Consider the following 23,412-nt stretch of genomic DNA (forward strand, 5'->3'; position numbering starts at 1 on the left):
GGTTTGAATTTCTCTACTTCCCTTTCACCCTGTTGGGTGTCTGTTGGAGGTGTTACCCACCATTAAAATGGCAAAGTTTGGGGCTTCCTTGGTGGCGCAGTGGTTGAGAGTCCGCCTGCCGATGCAGGGGACACAGATTCGTGCCCCGGTCCGGGAAGATCCCACATGCCGTTTAGCGGCTGGGCCCGTGAGCCATCGCTGCTGAGCCTGCACGTCCGGAGCCTGTGCTCCACAACGGGAGAGGCCACAACAGTGAGAGGCCCGCGTACTGCAAAAAAAAAAAAAAGGCAAAGTTTTGGACTATAAGAAAGAGAATCCCTTCACTGGATAGTCAATCTTCGAATGAAAAAAAAAAAAAAAAAAAAAAATATATATATATATATATATATATATATATATGAGCTATATACATGAGTTCCTTTTATCCAAAGAGCATACCTCCAGTATTTATTTCAGTACTTCTAATAGCCGCCAAAGTAGGTGGAAAGGTCACTGACCTCATTTTGTCAGCTAAAAAAGCTAAGACCGTGTAAGAAAGTTTCTCAAGGAAGGTGACTGAACAGGGACAGTCCTCTGCCCTGTAGCTGATACCACTTCCAGTGTTCATTCATTCATTCATGAGCGTTCACATGCAGTGTACGTATTCTTTTATTCATTCAGCAAAGATTACCTGCAGTATGTTAGACACTGCTAAGTAGTCAGGATTCAGCAGTGAACAAGATGACTAAACTCAAGGAGCTTTCCTGCTACTGCAAGAGAGTAACAGGACAGTAGCAGAGTGGTCAGGGGACTTGATCATGGCACTTCCTTTCTGAGGAAACGGCATTAGAGCTGAGACCTGAAGGCTGAGAAGGGCCCATCAGTACATATGGAGCTGTCACATCCTTTTTATGGTTTTTAAGAACATTCAGGCAAAGGGAACAGCAGGTGCAAAGGCCTGGAGGGAAGAAAGGGCTTGGAGTCTTTGGAGAATGGAGAAGAGATCATTGTGGAGACAGTGACACAAGATGAAATTGGAAGGCTGGGTGAGGATGAATCCCACGGGGCCTTGTAGACCAAGGGAAGGAGTGGGGGTTGTATTTTGCAACCACTCAGAAGCCTGTGTGCTGGACTAGTCACTGGGATGGCAGTGGTGACCAAGAAGAACATGGAAACACTCCTAAGACTGGCTTACTGCTTATGGATTTTAGACTATGAGTGGCTTCCATGGCCCAAATATACCCCAGGCTTCCATGCTTAGCGTTTTGAGTAACTCTACTACATGTCAGTTTGAGTTTTAAAAAATATATTAACAAAAGGCCTATTAAATATATCCTCTCAGGAGATATCTCCATTTGGGCCATGAAAATTGAATTGCCTTAGATTGCCAGTGTCTTTGGTCATCTCTAAAGAGGAATCCTGTGTAGCACCTTTTCTCTAAATTGCAGAGAGGAAAATGAGGATGGTTAAGCTTGACTTGAGAGCATCCTAGGAAAAGCAGCAAAAGTGGGGATAGCTTTTCTGAAAGTTTTGAGATAACCCCGACTACACTTGCATTTTGAATGGTAAGCAGTACTGGGGAGTGGATCAGTCTTACCCAAATCAAAGTAGCACTGTCTGCTGGCGTGTCCTCTTGTCATTCGAATTGTCTAACTGATGGTCACTCTTTTAAGATGGGAGTGGAAGTGTGGTCTCAGAGAACTTCCAAAAGGTTTTAAAAGAACCCAGTATTTCTTTTAGGAAATTGAGTTACCACATACACAGTATTTCACAGGCATTGACTAAAAAAGCATTAGGTTCCACAGTGAAGGCAAGAAGCATCAGTTAAATTACTGCTTAGCACCAACTACTGATTCAATGATTATTCATAACAACAAAAAAATTGGGTAGATTTGAAAATGAGAAAGCATCCATACCACATACCTCAGCACTCAGAGATTGTGCCACATCCACACATGCAAGGCCGTGTTTTTCTGGACACAATGTTCTATTGTGTGGCTACACCATAATTTAAGCAGCCCTTTCTTGGTGGACATTTTGGTGGTTTCCAGTCTTTTGCCCTCTCCACCCCCAGAATGCTGCAGTGTACTCTCTGTAGGTCATTTTGGACATGTCTCAGTATACCAGTAGAGTATATTCCTAAGACAGTTGCTGGCTTAGAGGGTATTACATTTAAATCTGTGATAGATAAAGAGTTTCAAATTGCTCCGTGAAAAGGTTGCACCAATTTAAACTCCCATCAGCAATGTAAGAGAGCGCCAATTTTGCCACCCCGTTACCCACACTGTATATTACCTAGCTTTTTGATCTTTGCTAATCCAGTAGGAGAAAAAGTGCACCTTATTATAGTTTAATTTGCCTTAAGAGTGAGGTCGAGCTGCTTTGCCTTAAATCTAGAAAATAATCTTTGCAGCATGTCTACTTTTAGCAGTGTAAATGCTGGGCCCTGGCTTTAACCCATTGGGAATGCAGTCCCTCAGAGTACATTAAGGACAGATTTATGTCTGGGCACTGAAGAAATGGCATAATCGAGGTTCCTCCATGTAGGAACCTCCAGGTACTGGACCGAATGCTCTCCCATCCAGCATTTGCTCTCTGCTGCTCCCAGTGGCCTGGCCCTGGCGTAGCCCATCTGCTGTTGCTGTGGTCTGTGCAGATGCTCCTTGATAGAAAAGAGATTAGCAGGTGCTAAAGGTCATCAGAGACTTCTCCCCTGCTCTCTGCAAAAGGAGGGCAAAAATTCAGGCCATAGGGTTTTCTGGTTGATTCATTCTTTAAGTATTAAGACCCTTATTTGAAATGAAGCCCTAGGGGACCCCAGTATACAAAAAGAGTTCAAATTAGAGCAGGGCTGGTGAAAGAAGGCATAGAAACCCTGTTCCCACCCTTTAACCTGCTGTCTCTGGGTGCCCCTCCCTGTTGTGACCCTGAGACATTTCTGCAGAGCCCTAGGGCTCCTCAAGACAAAGTTTGAAAACCACTGGTTCTGTAATGTTTAAGGCTTATTCTGCGGTGACACATCAGAAGTATTGGAGCATCACTAAAAAAGGAAAAGCTTTGGAGAGAAAATGCCAGCCTTCTGAAGCATTTTATATCAAATACCTATGTGAGACTGTCCGCTCTCAAGGCTCTGCAGAGCCTCTCTTCCGCTAATGAGCAGTGTATCCTGCACTCAGAATTTTGTCACTGGTAGCTTTCCTCCAGTCTAGCGTATTTATTCATTCAGCATATATTTTGAGCACCCACTCCATGCTGGGCATATTAGCTTTCCAGTGGTGATCAATGGAACACAGTGTCTAATGGGAGATTCAGACACTAAACAATACATACAAAGTAAATACAGTAATTACAAATTGTGATGAATTGAAAGAAAAGAACATGGTGCTGTATAAGACAGCGTATAAAAGACCTAAGTTAGATTGGCGGGGTGGGGGGGGTGCGTCAAGGGATGGCTTTACTAGGCAACGTATATTTGTATTGAAACATGAAAAGTGAGTTGGAATTAACCAGATGTTACATAGGCGGTTAAAGTATTCCAGATAGTAAGAACAGCATGTGCAGAGGTTCTAAGGCAGGAGGATACCTGGCACATTGGGCAGCCAGGAGTGGTTAGAAGAGGAGGTTGGAGAGACAGGTAGGGACTGGATCCTGTGGGCACCATGCAGGCCATGGCAGAGAGCTTATTCTACTTAGAAAGTACTAATGCCTGTTGTCAATGACCAAGGTGATCATTATAACACTTTATTTATAGCCCAGTGGTTCCCAGACACAGGTCATCTCGGGCAACTCCAAGAGCAAAGTGTAGGGAAAGAGGGAAGTCATTTGAGCCAAAGACCAGCAAGTCTTGAGAAAGGACGTGAGAATACCACAACAGCCGAAGACATTGAACAGTTTGTGCTGAACTACCTCAAGGAAAAGGATGTAGCAGATGGAAATGTCTCGGATTTTGATAATGAAGAAGGTAACTATTATTTAGTTTGGCCTCAGCTGTTTTTTACTTTTTGGAAGCAGATTATTGTAAAAACAATGAAACATCATGATAGAAAGTTTGGAAATAAGAAAGGTCACAAATAACCCCCGCCATGCAGACGTAAGCATTCTCACTTTGTGTGTCGTCTTTTTCCATCCTTTTCTATTGCAAACCTGTTTTTGTTTGGTTGCAGCCACAGTTTAAATGCATTATACCCTTTTTGCATTTCGTTATATAATAAGGAACTCTTCATGTTGCTATGGAGTTTTCATAATTAATGTTTTAATAGCTGCCACTAAGTATACATTCCCCTGTGGGAAGTTTAGGTTGCTTCTATCTTTTCACTCTAATCAACAGTGCTGCAGTGCATGATTCTATGCACGTGACCTTTTTCTTCTTTTTGCATATTTCTGTATAAATCTCAGAAGTGAGATTTCTAGGTCAGGGATATGAACATCATGTTATGCTTGCCAAATTGTCTTTCAGAAAGGTTGTGGCAATGTACACCTTCTCTTCTGCAGTTCAGGATTAATACTGGTTTCACCACAAGCTTGCCAACATTGACTATTAACCAGTTTTACTTCTTGCTAAGTTAAAATGGTTCTCGTTATTTTACTTTGCATTTCTTTGATTGATAGAAAGGTTGAGCATCTTTCTGTATGCATCTTTCCTAACAATTTTTTCTTATGCCCATTATCTTTTCATATGCTTTGTCCATTTATTTTATTTATTGGTAGGAGTAGATTCCAGTGTTTTTCTTACCAATTTATATGATAAAGGAGAAGGGAGTTCAGGCTAGTTGAAGCTCTGGCCTATTGTTTTATTCACAAGCTCAATCTGGAGTTTCAGGTCACGAAAGGATTAATAAATTATTAGAATCTCCTCTGCAAATATAAAATGCCAAGTCATAATGAGCTTGGTGGTCTCAGAACTATCCTAAATCAAACTGAGTCCCAAATTAGTTTGTTAGGTCGGAAGAGAGCAGACTTCTTTTTCTTTTTCTTTTTTTTTTTTTTGGCACTCTACTCTGGTGAACTGAAGCCAGTACCTCCAGGATAACAGGAAATAGTAGTTCAATGCAACTAACTACAACAAGTTCCTTCTAAATAGCAGGGAAGCATCACAAGGCCCAAATAATGATTTATGCAGAGTTGAGTTGTTATTCTCCCCAAGAACAGAATTTTCTAATCAGAAATCTATCAGGCTTTTTCTTCTCAGTTTTGTTTCTTGAGCCAACCCAATCCTTCTCGTAAACTGCACCCCTTGCTCAAGCCTAGAAACCATGAAGAAGAGGCATCTTGATCCCTCGTAATCCAGATTTGCCATTCTTGTTTGACATTCTAGCATTGTCACTGAATCCATTCTTTCATGATTAGGATCTTCTGGTTCTAGTTGATGTTGGCTAGGAGCAGACCGAATGAATCAAATCTTTCTTCCGATAGCAAAATCCACATCCCTCAGATAACATTTCACAGTAGGTGAATTTCAAACAACAAATCCTCCTCTAGAAAGAAAAGCACAGCCTTATCATTCTTATAATTATCGTTCATCAAGTACACACCACACACTTGGCATTATAAGGAATGTTTGGATTGATGTTGGTTTGACATGGGTTTTTTGTTTTAACCACAGTAAGAGCACCTTGTATATCTGAGGTCCCTTCCTCCAAGAAATCCAAGCATTCTACAAATGCATTTTCATTTATCTTTTCAGCGTCTGTTAGAGACAGGTGTGGACTCTACTGTAAGGTTCTGTTTTTCCAGCAGAGGAAACTGAAATGGCAGAAAGTTAGGGGAGCAATGCTTAGCTCAGTGTAAATGAGCACAGCTGGTATTGAGGGTGTGGGGAGACTGGAGGCTATAAGCAGCTAGAGGAAGACCTTCAGGGGAGGAATTTTGGCCAGGGTTTCATGCAACTCTCAAGTCTTTTTGTTTTAATTTACAAACTTACACCTATCTCATGCAATGCAGCACTCCAGGCAATGAAAAAAAATGATAATAGCTGGTGACATTCATCTCATTTAACTCTCTCAGCAAGCAGATGAGGTATACATGCTTTATCCCTTTTTTTCAAATGAGGTGACGTGGGATGAGAGGAGTTGCTAATAGGATGTGGAGGCAAGACTTTAGTCCTCTGACCAAACCCCATCCCTGTATATTGCACCAGGCTGCCCTGGTGTTGTCCCTCATACCAAGATGCGTAAGGCTTCATCTTGGCCCTCAGAAGATCTTACAAGCTGGTAGAGAAGACAGGCATGTACCCCCTTTAGTCAAAAGATGAACCAAAAGGAAAGGAAAGAGAGTAAAGGGCCAGAGGCCAGCCAGGGAGCTGCCAGCCTCGGGGCTCCAAATTAGAATCTTGCCCTCTTATGTTTTTATTTTAAATATTTATTAATGGCAACTTAGAAAAGACTAAGGATATAGGGAAAAAATAAAAATCATCCATTAACTCATGACCCCGTCTCTGTTAATATTTTGAACTTCCTCCGGTCTTTATATAAAACTTTATATAATAGTGCAGGGCTTCCCTGGTGGCGCAGTGGTTGAGAGTCCGCCTGCCGATGCAGGGGACACGGGTTCGTGCCCCGATCCCGGAAGATCCCACATGCCGCGGAGCGGCTGGGCCCGCGAGCCATGGCCGCGGAGCCTGTGTGCCCGGAGCCTGTGCTCCGCAACGGGAGAGGCCACAGCAGTGAGAGGCCCGCGTACAGCAAAAAAAAAAAAAAAAAAAAAAATAGTGCTCACACTGTGTATGCAATTTCGTATCCTGCTTTTCTCTTTTTAACACAATGTTATTTCATAAGCATTTTCCCTTGTCATTAAAGCCCTTGGTAAATGCAAATTTTCAGGCCCTCATAATGTGCCATTCATTGTATGGATATACCATGGTTCATATAACCGTATCCCCTTGAGTGGACGTGGAAGGTTTTCCCCCAGTTTTTAGCTGTTACAGGTAATGCTTCGGTGAATATCTTGACTCGTAGCTTGACCCAAATTTTACATGGTTTCCTTGGGATCAGTTCCTAGACATTTTCCCTTGTAAGTCTTACTCCTGATCTGAAGTTGGGAGATCAAGTTGGGGTGGGGCATCTCTCGTAAAACACTGCCCCCAGTTATGCTCTTTTTCCAGAGGAGCAGTCAGACCCTCCTGAAGTGGATGAGAATGACACTGATCCCAGTGTGCAGCCACCACTGCCAGTGCAGATCCAAATAGCCACGGACGTGATGGAGCGCTGCATCCACTTGATGTCAGACAAAAATCTGAAAATCCGCTTGAAGGTCAGTGTGCGGCCCTTTCCCTGCATTCACAGAGCTGCGGGACTGAGGTTTGGTCTATTGGCAATGACTACATGGATGAGCAAGGAGCCCCCCCCTTATCTCCCAGTGCGTGTGCAGTGGCCAAGAGAAGGCATCAGGAGGAATTTATCTGTGGGATGCCCGTCGTACGTCTTTCTGTATCAGTCCAGAGGCCAAAAGGGATCTGAGTCCCCTTGGTAGAATTAAAAACCACAAAGTTTTGGAGCGTTATTGCATCTCCAAGGGGTAAAAAGTCATATGATTTGGAAAGGATATCACTTTCTGAGCTGACTTAATGTGGGACACAGGTTTTAATATTTTGAAGTGGTCATTCGTCCAAGCCTGACGCTAGCCCTTGTCTCTGTTTCTATTTCCATTTTCATCCTAGGCCTGGCACCCACACTTTTCTTAATCTTACATCCTTGTTTGCTAGCAGTTTCCCAAGCAGCCTCCCCATCAGAAAGACTTAAACTATACAGTAGTAACTCCGATAACAGGACAGTGGGGCAGGGTGGGCATGGGGGACACAGCTTTCAGAATCACCTGGGGGCAGATCTTACACCCAAAGGAAAGCACAGCCTGACCCATTCCTCCCTACCCCCAAACAGGAGTGAGAAACAGCCGCCTCCGTGCATTACTGATAGTGATGAGAGCACTTTGCCCTGGTCATGGGTGGGGGGCTGGGAAACCCTGACCCACAGATTACCTCACTCAGCATCTGGGTTTTGTGGAATTTGTTTAGACTTCCCAGAGATATTTCTTAGCATTGACGGGTTTTCCACTCCGGAGGCACTCTTCAGGAGCCTTTTGTTGGTGGTGTCTGGTTGATACATTAGTAAGTGTCTTCCCTCTTCTGGAGGCTTTGTAGCAGCGTATACACACTGTAGCTATTGAGAGCATCAGCCCTGGAGTCAGGTCTGCACACCCGAGTTCCCGTCCTGGCTCTGCCCTTCACTAGCCATGCCACCTGCAGTAAGTCAGTTCACCTTTGTGAGCATCACCTTCTTTATCTGTAAAATGAAAATGATGGTACCTACCTCACTGGGTCATTGACTATAAATATAAAACAGTTAGCATCAGACGTGGCATATACACTCATTACTTATTCGCTTATTCACTAAATGCTTATTGAGGACTGCTATAGGTCAGGCAGAGGGTATATAGAAGGAAACGAAGCAGACGTGATCCCTGTCTTCATGGAACTTCCTAGCTCTCGAGGGGAAAGGGGTAGTACACAAATACATATACGTGGAGGAAATGCTATGAAGGTAATAAGAAGGTTCTATGATAGAAAATGCACCCATGTAGTAAACACATTTTGGGAACCTACTCTACCAAACCCTGTTGAATAAGAGGGAGCTACGTTCTGATTTAGACCAGTTGTCGGGTGATAACGTTTAAGTCGGGACTTAAAGGCTGAGAAGGAGCCAGCCCTGCAGGGGCCAACGGAGGGGGAAGAACATTCCAAGCAGAAGGGGAATGATTCACTCAAGTATGATGTAATTTACCCAGTTAGTGACAGAACTCAAATCCAAAGGCAGTCAGTGATACCAAAGCCATTGCCACTGTACTACTCTGCTCTCCTGAGGTTTCTCTTATTCCCCTGCCTAACTATTCAGCCCTCAAGGGCAGGGCCTGTTTTGTTTTTGTTTCTGTTCCAGTCTCCGTGTGACCAGCACACAGTAGTCATCCAATAAGGGTTTACTGCAGACCTCACTCTGTCTTCCTGACTCAGACGTGTACCCTCCCCTGCTCTGGGAAGGCTGGCTCGTCTGTGCTGGAGGGAAGCCTGCACTTGGTTATCGTGGTGACCACTGCCTGTGACACTGAGAAGGTTGTCTGTCTTCAGTGAGCTTTGAGACATGAGAGATCAGGAAACATATTCTCAGGGAAGGTAAAAACCCCAATTTACATCTAGCCTACCCCAGACCTTTCTTCTGAGATTGACCTGTGTCCCAGCTGCCTACCTGACCTCTCCATTTAGAGGTAACAGAACTTGATCTCACCCACCCTCCCGGTTTCCTCCTCCTCCTTTGTTTCTATCTCATTAAGCTGCACCTGCATCTATTCAGTGGCTAAGCCTGAACCCAAGCAGCTCTTTTTGATACCTCTCTTCATCTCCCCAAGAGCGAGTCCTTCAGCAAATTAAGCCATTGCATCTCCAAAACAGGTCTCAAACCCTTCACTTCTCTGCCTCGGCCACGACCATGTAGCCGCGTAACTCCCCGCCTCCCATGTGGACATGCGCCGTGGCTCCCTCAAGGGCCTCCTCACTTCTTCTCACTCCCACTTCAAGTCCCTTCTCCACTCAGCAGCCAGAGTGACCTTTTAAAAACATGAATTGTATCATAGCACGTGCCTGAACATTTCCACGGCTCCCCCACCACATTTAGAACAAAATTAAAAAGTCTTAATGTGACATCTTCGAGGTCCAGCCCCATCTTACCCCTCCTCTGTCACACTTCACGCTGCCCTGCTTTAGTTTTCTAAGCACTGCAAGCTCTCCCTCCTCTGGGTCTTCCTCGTTACTGTTTCCAGTGTGCCTCCTTATAGAAGGTACTTCCTCAGAGAAGCCCTCCCGACAGTTGGTATGGTGTAGATCCCTCCCTTTATCTTGCATTTTCCCCTTGACTTTCCTTCCTTGTACTTGTCACAATTAGTAATCATTCATCCCGTTATTTCGGTGTTATCTGAAGTCTTTCCCCAGTTGACCACAAGCCAAGGAAAGGAAACATAAGTATTTTGTCCCTGTGTGCCCCCCACCCAGTACCTAGCCAGTGCTTGGCATGTAGTCAGGACTCGTAAATATTTCCTTGACTCATGAGTTTCTAAGTTTTACTCTTTTAAAATGGTGACTCGATCCCAGGTATTTGGTTTCAGGCCTTTACTATCTGCCAAAATACTGTCCTCTTTTCTTGCAGGTTTTGGATGTGCTGGATCTGTGTGTGGTTGTTCTGCAGTCCCACAAGAACCAGCTCCTTCCCTTGGCTCATCGGGCGTGGCCTTCGCTCGTGCACCGACTCACAAATGATGACCCCCTGGCAGTGCTCAGAGCCTTCAAGGTACTGCACCGATGCCCCACCGCCATCAGTCATGGGGATGGCGGGAAGTGAGCACAGGGCTCAGTGGTGTCTTTTGGGGGTAGTTCTCTTTTTATCCGATTGTGACCTACTATACCTTGAAGAAAGTATAGGCAAATAAGAAAAGCACAAAGAAGAAAATAAAGTCAGTTTCCTTTTGAATTTGAAGCAAAGAGAACTAGTAGATGAAAAGGGCCACCAGTATTCACTGAGCACCTCCTCTGTGCCGGGCAACATGCTTGGCACTTCACACACGAGCTCATCTCGGTACAACAACCTTATAAGGAAGAATACTGGTATCCCCATTTTTTTTTTTTTTTTTTTGCAGTACGCGGGCCTCTCACTGTCGTGGCCTCTCCCATTGCGGAGCACAGGCTCCGGACGCGCAGGCTCAGCGGCCATGGCTCACGGGCCCAGCCGCTCCACGGCATGTGGGATCTTCCCGGACCAGGGCACGAACCCGCGTCCCCTGCATCGGCAGGCGGACTCTCAACCACTGCGCCACCAGGGAAGCCCGGTATCCCCATTTTTGACAGAGGAGGAAACAAGCCCAGAACGTTAAGGAACTTTTTCAAGATCACACAGCTAGGAAGTGATAGTACCTGAATCTGAGTTCATGCCCATGTTCTGTGCACGGCACAAGAGTCAAGATGAAGACTGACTAGGTTCTAGCAATGGGCGTCCTCTGTCCAGCTGAGCGACTCTGGACAAGCCCATGACCACCTATCCCACCTTTCTCATAGTTGTTGTCGTCAAGGATAAAGTGGGACTATTTGGTGAAATGCTTTGAAAAGTTAAAAGCCCTCTGTGTATGTAAGGTATTATTCTCCCTGACTTAGTTTGGCTTATATTAGCACACATATTTTGGCTTATTTATTTATATCCTTCCTTGTTCTAAAAAGCACTTAAGGCAAGTTACAGAGATACATTTACCATAGCAAGCTAACATAAATTAGAAGTGGGTGAGCAAGATGAGGCAAAGAAAAAAGATGCGTAGGATATAGAATGAAGCCAGGAATGCAACTAATATACTTGGCTAAAGTATCTTGTAAGATTCTTCAGCATATACTGGACCAAAATGCAAGCTCACATTTAAAACATATTAAAAAATCATTAATATTTTTTTCCAAAGCAAAATACACAAAATGACACACACACACACACACACACACACACACGCACGCACATGTGGGTGGTGGGGGACAGGAGAAGGAGGGAGGTTGGGGAGAGGAGGATGAGGGAGGTTGGGGAGAGGAAGATGAGGGAGGTTGGGGAGAGGAGGAGGAGGGAGGTTGGGGAGAGGAGGATGAGGGAGGTTGGGAAGAGGAGGAGGAGGGAGGTTGGGGAGGGGAGGAGGAGGGAGGTTGGGGAGGGGAGGAGGAGGGAGGTTGGGGAGGGGAGGAGGAGGGAGGTTGGGGAGGGGAGGAGGAGGGAGGTCTTGCTGAGTCACTCAGATGTGCCGTTTTCCTTTATGAAAATTAATAGTTTATCTGAAATGACAGCAAGTATAGAAAAATGAAAAAATATAAAGATGTAACTGAGGCTGCTTTTCCACTCCCAGACCCATTAGTGACCCTTGAGGTCCGTAAGGCCTTGTGCAGTCCTGCTGAGGGCCCTGAAATAAGTGCCTTGTTCTCTACAAAGTCGGTAAATGTTCTCTGTCCTGGATATGCCTTGCTTACCAATTTTTTTTGTTAATTTATTTATTTAACTTATTTATTTTTGGCTGTGTTGGGTCTTCATTGCTGTGCACGGGCTTTCTTTAGTTGTAGCGAGCGGGAGCTACTCATTGCTGTGGCCTCTCTTGTTGAGGAGCACAGGCTCTAGGCACGTGGGCTTCAGTAGTTGCACATGGGCTCAGTAGTTGTGGCTCACAGGCTCTAGAGCGCAGGCTCGGTAGTCGTGGCACACAGGCTTAGTCACTCCGTGGCATGTGGGATCTTCCCGGACCAGAGATCGAACCCGTGTCCCCTGCATTGGCAGGCGGATTCTTAACCACCGCGCCACCAGGGAAGTCCCTTGCTTACCAATTTTTAAAGAAATTCTTATTATCCTGTATACTCAGTCTTGTGCAGCGGGGCAAAACGTTTCAATATGTTCTGCTTGAGAAGGTTTAAAACAAGACATGCAAAGAGACTGCCTGTCGTGAAAGATGGAATGAGGGTGATGTACATAAGAGATTGTGCCATGGAACAGAAGGAACTCTGACTCAGCTCTGCCCACTGGGGACCCTGCCCTCACCCAGCCAGGGACCTCAGCCAGCCACTGCCCTTTTCGATGCCTGCACATGGCAGCAGCTGAGCTGGGCCTCAGCTACTGGGCCTGTTTATGTTTGTTCAGCTAGCTAGAGTTAAAAGCACAAGTCTTTCCTCAAGGGATGTTAGGAAGATTCAAGAGATGATCTATGTGAACTGCTTTAAGCTCTTTTTTTTTTTTTTGCAGTATGCGGGCCTCTCACTGTTGTGGCCTCTCTCGTTGCGGAGCACAGGCTCCGGATGCGCAGGCCCAGCGGCCATGGCTCACGGGCCCAGCCGCTCCGCGGCATATGGGATCCTCCCAGACCGGGGCACGAACCCGTATCCCCTGCATCGGCAGGCGGACTCTCAACCACTGCGCCACCAGGGAGGCCCTAAGCTCTTTTTTTTTAAAAAAAAAAAACAAAAAAGGGAGGGAAATCCAGGTATTAACCATACTATTCATCCAACCCAAGATTCCTTTGAATTATTCTCCATGTAATCTGTATTTATGGATAGAAGCAGCCATGCCTCGGGAGCAGAGACCTCCGAATTCATAATTGTCAGAATCACAAACCGTGGGCAAGGAATTAACAGCAATAATTCTATTTTTCTTTTTCAAGCAGAGACCTAGATGAAATTGAATTAGCAAACATTCTTTTAGCGCTCTCGCTGCCTTGGCAACGTTCAGTCACCAGGTTGGGGTCTGTTTCCACAGGTTTTGCGTACCCTGGGAGGCAAGTGTGGCGATTTTCTAAGGAACCGGTTCTGCAAAGATGTCCTGCCAAAGCTGGCTGGCTCTTTAGTCAGCCAGGCTCCCATCAGTGCCAGGGCTGGACCAGTTTACTTCCACTCGCTGGCCTTCAAGTTGCAGCTGGCCGTCTTGCAGGGCCTGGGCCCGCTCTGTGAGAGACTGGACCTAGGTAGGTACCAGCCAGTCTCACCTGGGCACACACACTGTACACTCTGTCTCACCCCCACCCTTGCCCTCCTCACTTAGCCATGCTCCTGTCATCTCCTGTCCTGTGCACATCCTTCCATCTCACTTTGGCCTCATTTATCCATTTACCTTGCTGTGTTTTTTGACTTAAGGGTGCAGTACAGAGCCCACAGCATCTTGCCTAGCTGTTCCAGTTTCATCAGACAGCAGTTGGTGCCTGCTCATCCCCACTGAAGCCGGAGGGCCAACGCTTGTTTTGTTTTTCCTCTCTGCAGGTGAGGGTGACCTGAATAAAGTAGCTGATGCCTGCTTGATTTACCTCAGTGCCAAACAGCCCGTGAAATTACAAGAGGCTGCCAGGAGGTACGTCTGCTTGATCACCCGCATCTCTTTACGTTTCTCCTAAATTATAGATGATTTGCTAATGGGAAGCAGAGTTGAGGCATCTCTGTTCTTTTCTCTTCTCTCTCTTCTTGCCAGGTTAAGATGATTTCTTTAACTGTGCCAACATCTAGAGATGGTATTTTTACTAGACACATTTCTCTTTGAAAGTAACCTTTTCCGCTGCTGCAGCATCAGCAACAATTCCAAAGGGGCAAAAAGCAGAAAGGTGATGTCTTATAGGGGACAAAGCACTCTCCTGGTCAGAGGGTGATTGGCTTCTAGGCCCTACTCTTCTGGTGACCAGGTGACCCTGGCACCTCTCTCTCAGCTTCCTCATCCACAAGGCGAAAGCATTGGATTATTGATCTAGCAAACCTTGGCTCCACAGAGCGTCTTAATGGGTGTCAGGTGCCGTGAACCCTCACAAATTGTATGCAGAATTGTGTGTGTGCAAGCAGACATGTACGTATCTGTTTCTAGACAGATTCCACATCATTCATCCGATTATAATAGGAGTCTGTGAACCAAGAAACGTTCAAAACCACTGGACTAATGATTTAAAGGGCCTTTTCAACTCTGAAATTATGTGATTCTAATTTCTAAGAGTTTTGCTTATTAGAGAGTAGCTGTACCACCTCTAACAGGAGAAGCCATGTCTGGTTCCTAGAGTCCTAAAGGCTATTTATCAAAAGCTAAAACTCTGAGCACAGGAGCATTCCCCAGACTTGAGACCCAAAATGTACCCTGACCCCCTTTCCCCAGCTCTCCTTCTAGCCAGGATCAGCCTGTGCCCTGGAACTGCTATCCCTGGATATCTGCAGCTGGGGCGAAAGCCGGTCTGTCTGGCCTGGCACTGCCTGCCGCTCTGGGCACTGCAGCTCCACCTCCCCGGGCAAAGAAACAGTCCTTCCCACTTCATCAGCTTCTGGGAACGTGTCCCTGATCTTCCTTGGTGGGGTAGGCGTCATCTTACTCCCTGAAGGGCTGAAAGGCTGCTCTGTCTGTGAAATGAGGAAAGCCAACTTGCTCCCTTATAAACCTTGCACTCTCTTGGAGCGATGGAAATATCTCTTTGAATTGACTTATTATCCTTTGCAGTTTTCTGCTCTTGATTTCCCCAGTTCCGTTTTTTCTTTCTGCCCCTTTCCTGTCACATCCCCTAGGCCCAGAATCCATCATGGTTTCTCAAGCACAGGGGTGCATCCCAAAGAGCTTCTTGTCCCCGGACCTTCTTATTCCTTAATAAGAACCAACTTAGGATGAAAATAGTCCTCTTCCAGGCAGTGTTCCTGAAGCGAATTGTGCTGTGATTTAAAGCACAACTCACAAACATGATGAATCCATCTTGAAGCAAATTCTTCTGGGTGCCTGTTACAGCCAAGAGTCCCAAAGATCTGGTTTTCTCATTCCCTGTCCCATTCTACTCTTCCTACACCCGCCCCATACCCATCCTTCAAGTTTAGACCCATCAAACAAGCTAATATTCACAATTCATTATCTTTTCATTTCTAATTTTCTTTATTTGCTACTGAAAGCAGTTAAACCCGAATTGGACCTTACTGACTCTTGAGTTGGAATTCCAGGGGCCTTGTGGGGAGGAGATTGCAGCCAGAGGCCTGACTGCGGCGCCTCTTTGTTCCACTTGAGGTTGAGTCAGATGACCTCCCTCTGACGGGCCGGGCGGGGAGGAAGTGCAAGGTTGCCTGCTTTACGTACACGTCATCTGCAAACTTATTTTGAAGTCAGGGGAAAAAATATCTGTGTTGTCCTTGATCAGGAGCTGACTCGGCATCTTGATTCAGAAATTAACAAGCTCTCTAAATGGGAGAAGCCGTCTGAGACAATAGGAAATCTGGTCTCTTTGCAAGTCTCATTACAGAGCCAAGAGAGGGAGATGGGTGGGCCGATTAGTATGAAAACAGTCAGATCTCCGGGAACAAATGAACGAGGTCCCCTGACTGAGACAGAGTTCCCAGCTCCGCAAATGGCCGCACATCCATCTGGTTGTTTGTCCTGAATTCTTCTCTTTCCACCACACCCCACATCCATTCCAGAAGTGAAGGCTGTCTACCTAACTTGCGAAATCTCTCTTCAAACTGCTTCTCTTCACCTCCAAGCTGCCAGGGCAGGCCAGGTCACCCTCATTTCTTACCTGATCCCCTGCAGGAGCCTCCACTCCAGCCCCCCGCTTCCACACGTGCCCTTCAGTGTTCCCCACACAGCTGTCAGTGACACCTCCACCCACTCAGGGGAGAAGAGAAGGCTGTGTGTTCTTTACCAGGGCCCAAGGGGGAGATCTGTAGCCAGAGGGTTACAAAAACTCAAGCTTCAGCTCCGTATCCAAAAGAACTAGTGAAAGCCAGAGACGCCCCAGCTCCCTCAGAAGTAGTGACTTTCCGACACTGGGCAGCTGACCAGCTGGCTTTGGATTGGGCGGGGCTGGTGAGGAAACCTGTGAGGGCAGGTGGCTGCTCTGAGGCCTCCTGCATTCTCAGAGAGGTGGATGAGCAGCTGTGTCTGTAGGTCTGGCAGGTGGCGGTGGGGACCTCTGCAGGGCAGCGTCCCTCACGTTGGAATGGAGGCGAACTTGGCAGCGCCGTGAAAGTTCCTCTTTGTGTGCATTACAGTTGGATTTTTCCTTACTCCTGTTTGCTTCTCCTGGCTCCAAAGAATGACCAAGCCTGTGTTTGCTTTTTTAATTTGTCGTATTAAATAGAGCCTTTGTGGCAGGCTTTTACATCCAGGCTGTAAACTCTAGAAATGGAAATTGATCAGGGGGTGGTTGATATAACCAAGGCTGTAAATGCTAAGAACGGAGATGCCATTCCAGTTTAATGCTTTTATCTAGCAAATGTGCCTTGTAAGGAGGGACATAAATCTTGCAGCTTGGTTGGTGGGGGTGGGGAGGGGGTAAGAGCAGGGTATAACCTTGCCATTTGTTACCACCAGGTGTCACTGTGAACTGGCCATGCAAGAGAAAATACCGACTCCCCCAAAGTCCACCTAGTTAAATGACTTCAGTGGATAACAAATGAGAAAACCATATTTGGGGTATGGGAAGAGGGGTCAGCATATCATGAGCTGTAAATAAGGTCGAGTCCCTGAGAATAAGCACTGGATTACAAAATAACAGGTTATATCAGCCACGCCCGCATCTCAGCCTTGGCCGACTTAACCGATATAAATTCTCCAGTGGCCCTAGAAGCCTCTGAGATACCTCCCAGCATGCAGTGGGCCTCCACAGTTCTGTGCCTTCCTGGCCACGGAGCTCTTCCTTCCTGCATATGAAAGGAATTTGAGATGAGAGCACGTTCCCCAAATTTCTGTGTTTTTCCTTCCAACCAGTACATGCTCTCAGCCTGGTTCAACTCAACTCCATTAAAACCACACTCCTTGGGCCTCTTTCTGAGCAGCCTCTGAGGCTCCCTCTCTTGTGCATAAATCAGTCAGTCTTCCACCCTGGGGCTAAATGGAACAAAACTAGGCAATATCTATTTTTTAAAAGTTGAAGTCCATGCCCAACAATGCTCTTAGGCCACGTGGTTTCCACCCCCCAGTCCTACCTCCACCTGTCAACCCCAGAACCCAGGTGGGGACGCAGGGTGCCAGCAAGTAGCCTGCTGCACCTCCTGGTTGTACAGGTGCTTGATGCTGTGGTTCTTGATGTGTGTGGTGGGGAAGGGAGAGGGCCCTCCCATCTTCCTCTCTTAGCCATTGTATGTACGGGCAAAGGGCACCAGTCTTAGAGGTGGACAAACCTAGGTTCACATCTTACTGGCTCTGTGACCTTGAGCAAATGACTTCATTTCCTTGCACCTCATTTCCTTCCTCTGTAAACTGGGTTTGGTTATAACACCTTCCTCCAGAACCATCATGCGGATGAATAGCATTAATATGTAAGAGAGTACGCTCGGCGTTCATCCATTCTGCTGATTGACTGAGGAGCTGCTGTGTGCCCGGCACTGTTCTAGGCACTGAAAATAGAGGGGAGCAGGAGAGAGGAGGCCTCTGCCCTCATGGTGCTTACGTTCTGGAGTTATATTTATGTGTGTATACACACCCTTATGGGAGATATATAAATTTGCCAAATATATAATGTGTTGTGTATATGTTACATGTACACATATACACTTGGGCACGGTATTTCTTGTTGGAAGCCTGCTTTATCCTGACTGAAATCTAAACTGGGGTTTTCATCTCAGAAGGGTCTTTTTCATGTTAATTGTTCTACCTCCCCCTACCGCCTTTTGCATGAGAAGCCAGGACCAAGAGTTTGAAGGTTCATTTACTGACTGACTTCCCCGCTTTCTTTCTAGCAGTAGGATCCCAGCCCATCAAAAATGCAGCCGCTGCCTTCAAACCCTGGAGGAACTCAGACTGGCAGAGGCTCTTTCATTTCATCCCCGTCAGAGCCCCAACTCCTCTCACACATGGGCTTATTATATTTGAATGGATCAGGAGCCACAGAGGTGATCCAGTGGTTCAGCTGAGCTTGAAATTAGTAGCGCATCCCCTTAAATGGTGTGGGCAGTTTGTTTGAGCTTGGGCTGCAAAGCTGTTTCCTATGGAAATGAGGGCACTCCTAATGTTTTCCCTTTTGACATTCGATTAATAGTTGACAAATCCAGACCCAAGTAGTTAGCTTTCCCATTATCCATCTTTTGACAGGCATTGCTGCTTTTCTTTTCAAGGCTCACTGTTCTAAAAATACACTCAGATCTGAAGCTGTTCACTGTGCATATATAGGCATGATTTCCTGGTGTCAAAGATAAGAGACATCTGCCATGCAGATTACAAACAAAGTGGGTTGCTGGGTTTCAGATCTGAAGGCAGGGACCTCTGTGCTACTTAAATCAAATGCAGCCAGTCCTTCCCCTGCTTCCTTGGTGTTGTCATGTGATTGATAATCTGCCAGCGTCATCCATTTCACCACCCAGTTGGAAAGCCGAGTGTGGGGCGTACATGCACTTGTATATGCCATACTGGGTCAGGAACCACGATGCTCTTGACGGGAGATCGAGCCTGGTAGGTGGACCACATGCACAAAGTAGATTTCAAATATCAGAAGTCTTGGCCGACCACAGGGTGGTCATTTCATCCCTTTGCAGGGGAGGCAGGAGTGAATGTTGATGATCTCAGTACCAACTAAAGTAGCCAAGGACATGGCCTCAATTGTCTTATTATATGTGTATTTATTTAAAAGATGCTTTAGAGTCTCTTATTAGCCACATACTGTGTTGAGAGTTCTAAGGTGAAGACCAAGGTAGAGTTGGCCCCACATCGCTGTTCGGTAGTGGTATACCCTTGGGCAAATTAATTTCCTTCTCGAAGTCTCAGTTTCCTCATCTACAAGACTAGAATAAGCATATCTATTTTTTCCACCTAATAAAATTATGACAAAGATTCAGTAAAGTCATGTATATTAGTCTTTAGCACAAAATGTCAGCCCAGAGTTAAAAAGTCAATCAATAATACTTGTTATCAGTATTTAAACTTCCTCCTTATTCCAAAAAAGACCTAAAGCAGCTTATAAACTTAAGTGTATGCAGCAAGGTAAATAAGAAGTGAAGACATTTTTTAAGGGAAAAATAATAAGAGGGAGAACAAGGTGAAGCCAGGGTTGAAGTTAATATATAAAACGCAGGCTTTGAACTCTTCACCTCCGCTAGAGATGAGCCTGCAACGTGGCTCTGGGCCTCCTAACAGACAAGGCAAAGAGGTAAACGCATCTGCTGTGCAAATTCCAGTCATTACTGAAATAAGAAAAGAAAGCCTTTAGAAGGAAGCACAGCTCTGGAATTCCCTTGGTGCTGAACCCTGAGAAAATTTCCCCGTGGGTCATCTTAGAAGAACACTAGGTACCATTGTGACTGATTATTTCTAATGTCCTTGCAGTAAATACAGAAGTACATTTCCTAGAGCTGTTTCTGATGGCTCCATCAGTGGAGGCTGCTGGCTTAGTGCCAGAGCGTGGGTTACAGGAAAACAGTTCGGGGGTGGCGGGCAGGGGGGCACAAAACAGGTAGGCTGCCATGAAGATATCTTTATCTGCAAGGGTGTGAATCTTCCAGGGAGGACCAGGAAACACTGCATGCAGCCTGAGAGTGCAGACGGCCGGGGCCATTTTTAAATCTGCGCCCAGCAGCGTTGTCATCATGGGATCTAGGCCGACAGTGGGGCCTGGAGCGGGGAGAGCTGGCCAGATGGAAAGGGCTGCTTTTACATTCTGCCCCAGTGGGATTTAAACCCTACTTGGTTCTGGCTTATTTTTGAATTGTCAGTAACAGATTGGGCCTCTCAGTGCCATATCTTTTTAAATATGCACAAAGCAGTGGAGTCATTCCACAGCGTCTATGGTACTTTGTCTTGTGGTACTTTAGGGACTCGATGATCATCGTAAGCTTCCACTGGTGTTTATGGTTTTAAATCCTGTCCCCGTTGCATTTCAATATTTTTAATATCGGCCTCTGTGTGAGTGTGTGGGTTGACGGTCAATAGATGAATGACTCTGAACAGGTAAATAGAGTTAAGTCGAATGAGTATGTATAGCTGCAGAGGTCATTGCTAGTATTTATTTGGAGAGTAAATTGTTGCTTCAAGTCATAATCCTCCATTTCCAACATTTAGAAACAAAAAACGGCCCGCGTGCAGGGGAAGATAGCTAAATTGAATAGCAAGAAAGGACAGGCTTGAAATACTGGTTAACCGATGAACCGAGACCCATTAGAGTAAATTACCGAGTATGGAAGCATCGCCCCATTGCTTGCTGGCTCGGACACGTCGACACCTTGAGCATCCGTTTATTTAAAAGGAAACACACAGCCTCATTTGTAGCATCATCATGTACGGAGTCACGGGAGAAGAGATGGCCACAGAAAAAAAGAGTGTGGAGGCTGTTCTGCCAGAAAGGGAATAACAGGGAAGCCAAAATAACTTTGCAGGTGTGCCTGCTTTCCAACAAGTGACTTTACCCTCTGACTGCATTTAGTCGTGCCCACGTAGAGATAGCTTGTATCGTGTCCCTAAGGAGACACCCTGAATAACTTCTTTAGATGCCCCCCAGTAAATAAATAAATAAATAAACATCACAAAGCCGCAAGTCCTTTACCACCGGCATTTACGCAGACAGCTCATGAGAGCATTTTATAAACCCAGAAAGAGACAAGGAGCAGCAGATCCCTCAAGCAAGTAATTGACAGAGAAAGAATAGCCTGTCACCCAGGAGAGCTGGGAGCTCCGAATTTCAGTTAAGTTTATTTAGCTTTGCTGGGCCTCGATTGGCTAGCGGTTTTCTAGAGCTCCCCTTGAGCAGGTGTTGTCTAACCCAAGATGGTGAGGACATACTCTGTAATATTTGCATCTTCAACAGAGGGGTGTCTTGCTGCATTTGGGGTGAAAGGGCCCATGATCCAGCCCCTATGCTTGAGAACTGCTGGGAGTGTGGAGCTGGAAGGGGGTTAGAACCGATCTGATTGATGTACAGAGAAGTGACTTGCCATGTCCCCACCTCAGGAATCCTTCCCCGGCTCCGGCCCACCCTCTTCACATTGCATCATGGGCTTCTGTGGTCAGTCTGTCCTCCCCACCAGACAGGGAGCCCTGAGGCCAGAGCCTTTGTCCATCCGTCTTTGTGTCCCACGCCCCTGACGCAGTGCCTGGGCTGGACCAGGTGCTAGTAAACCTTTGGTGAACCACGCAGAGAGGGAACCAGACCTGGCCAGCCAGATTCTAGCAGCACATTTCCCAGCTCCCCAGGCGACCTCACCCCCAGCTTTGTCACTCGGAGCACCTGATATTGATCATAAAGGAATGAGTCGCTTCTATTGGTTTGGTGTCTGGAGTTTATTAGGTACTTACTGCTACCCGTCAATTGTAGATAGGGCTGAAGTGCAGAGAAATGGCTGCCTGCATGAAGTGAAATTCAATAAAACCGCATTTTAAGTGAAAAATCAGTATAAACACCAGGCTTCTTTGCCATGGAAACAGAGGTTGCTTAGAAACTGCCTAACGGCGAGTTCTAAATTTTTTAAAGTCAAGTTATCATTTAAGCTACACGGCCCTACAGGTTATTGAGAGATAATCACTCGCCTCAGGACACTGGAGGCAGGAGGCACAGCTGAGTGCCTCCCGAAACTCTGGGGACCAGATAATCTCTTGATAACTGTGCTCCCTGGAGCCACTGATTCGGGCCTGGGGGAAAGAGAAAGAAATTTTTGTTCAGGAGTTAAATGGTGTACATATATTTTTTTTAAGTGTTTCCCTTTGGGTTTGAAAATAGATGGAGTTGGCCACTTGGCATGTTCAACAGCCATCTCGGCCATGTCTCAAGATGTGTTAGGAACATCTTCCAGGCAGGTACTCCTATCACTCCAAAGCAGAGGTCTCCTCTTTGTCTTTTGATTATGCAAAAGGATGCTTTCGAGGTCTTCAGCCTTCTTCCCTTCATTGTCTGGGAGCCCCTCTCCCCAGCTCAGGAAGGGCAGGAACTTGTCCCAGGACGAAGCAATACTGGAGTTTGGGGAAAAGCTGGGCCGCTGAGTACTCAGACAAGACCTCCTGGGTCTCAGGCTCAGCTCCCAGGGCCTCAAAGTGAACAGGGGTCCAGGTTCAGAATTTGTCAGCGTTTAGAGTTCAGCGGGTTGCATGCCTTTTGCCAAGCAAGCGCGTGGCTATGCCTGCCAGCCACCTGGTTGCATGGCACGGCATCTGCTTCCGACCTCAGGCATGCGGAGGGCAAAGAATATTACATTCGTTTCTTCCTGAAAGTAATGGACAAAACTACAACCCCAGTGGCTGAGAATTGGGACCCCTACCGAGTCAGTATGAAGGAAATTATGACTGAAACAAAAGACAAATGTTCTGCCCTTTTCAGAGCGTCTGAGAATTTTCCATGGTATGGCAGTGCTGCCAGGGTTGGTAGTGATAATTATTCCTTAGACACACACACTCTCTTTCTGGAAGGAACAGTGTTTTCATTATACACTTCAGAGTGTTTTCCTGCACCTCATCTCCTTAGAGCCTCAGAACAAACCTGTGAGGAGGGTGGGGCAGATGTGATTATTTTCCTTTGGAGAAGGAGGAAGCAGGTTCACAAAGGCAAAATAATTTGCTCCCAGCCACAGAGGTGGGGAAGAAACCTGCATTGCCACCTGCCATTCTGGGGATTCTACCTCTTTAAGAGCTCAGAAGTGAGACCCAAAATAATTCTTCCAAGAGTATGGCTGTAGCTAACTAAAAGAAGATGAACTTTGCACACGATTTTTCCTTTGCCTCCCTGTTGGCATTTTATTTAAGGATCTCGAAGGGCAAAGAGAGTGGCTTCCTTCCTTTTCCTTTCCTGCCAACGAGTACAACACCCGCATTTAGTAAGTTAAAAAGGAGACCAAAAATGAACACTGCAACGTTTCCATGCCGTGTAAGTCAGAGCAGAGCTGTGACTGAACTGGGCCACGGCACCACTTTGCTGGGTGTCGCCCAGATCAAAATACTCCTTGAAGCTGAGAGTGCACCCATGCTGTAGCTTGTTCCA

The 23,412-nt window shown here is 46.2% G+C and overlaps 1 protein-coding gene across 9 annotated transcripts in view; it reads left to right on the forward strand.

The window, feature by feature from the left end:
- The window catches only part of TTI1 (TELO2 interacting protein 1), a 44,645-nt gene that overhangs the window by 17,755 nt on the left and 3,478 nt on the right, over positions 1–23,412 (forward strand). For 8 of the 9 annotated variants that reach the window (XM_082644840.1, XM_082644838.1, XM_082644839.1 and 5 more), the window contains 5 exons: positions 3,731–3,940; positions 7,079–7,227; positions 10,167–10,307; positions 13,278–13,482; positions 13,775–13,862. In XM_082644840.1, coding sequence (XP_082500966.1) covers positions 3,731–3,940; positions 7,079–7,227; positions 10,167–10,307; positions 13,278–13,482; positions 13,775–13,862 — 793 coding nt within the window. Of the gene's footprint in view, positions 1–3,730; positions 3,941–7,078; positions 7,228–10,166; positions 10,308–13,277; positions 13,483–13,774; positions 13,863–18,199; positions 18,386–23,412 lie in introns of those variants that run through there. The other variant, XM_082644842.1, reaches the window with a different exon arrangement.

The sequence above is a fragment of the Mesoplodon mirus genome (assembly GCF_964341445.2).
Source record: "Mesoplodon mirus genome assembly, chromosome: 15".
In the NCBI taxonomy this organism is placed as follows: Eukaryota; Metazoa; Chordata; class Mammalia; order Artiodactyla; family Ziphiidae; genus Mesoplodon; species Mesoplodon mirus.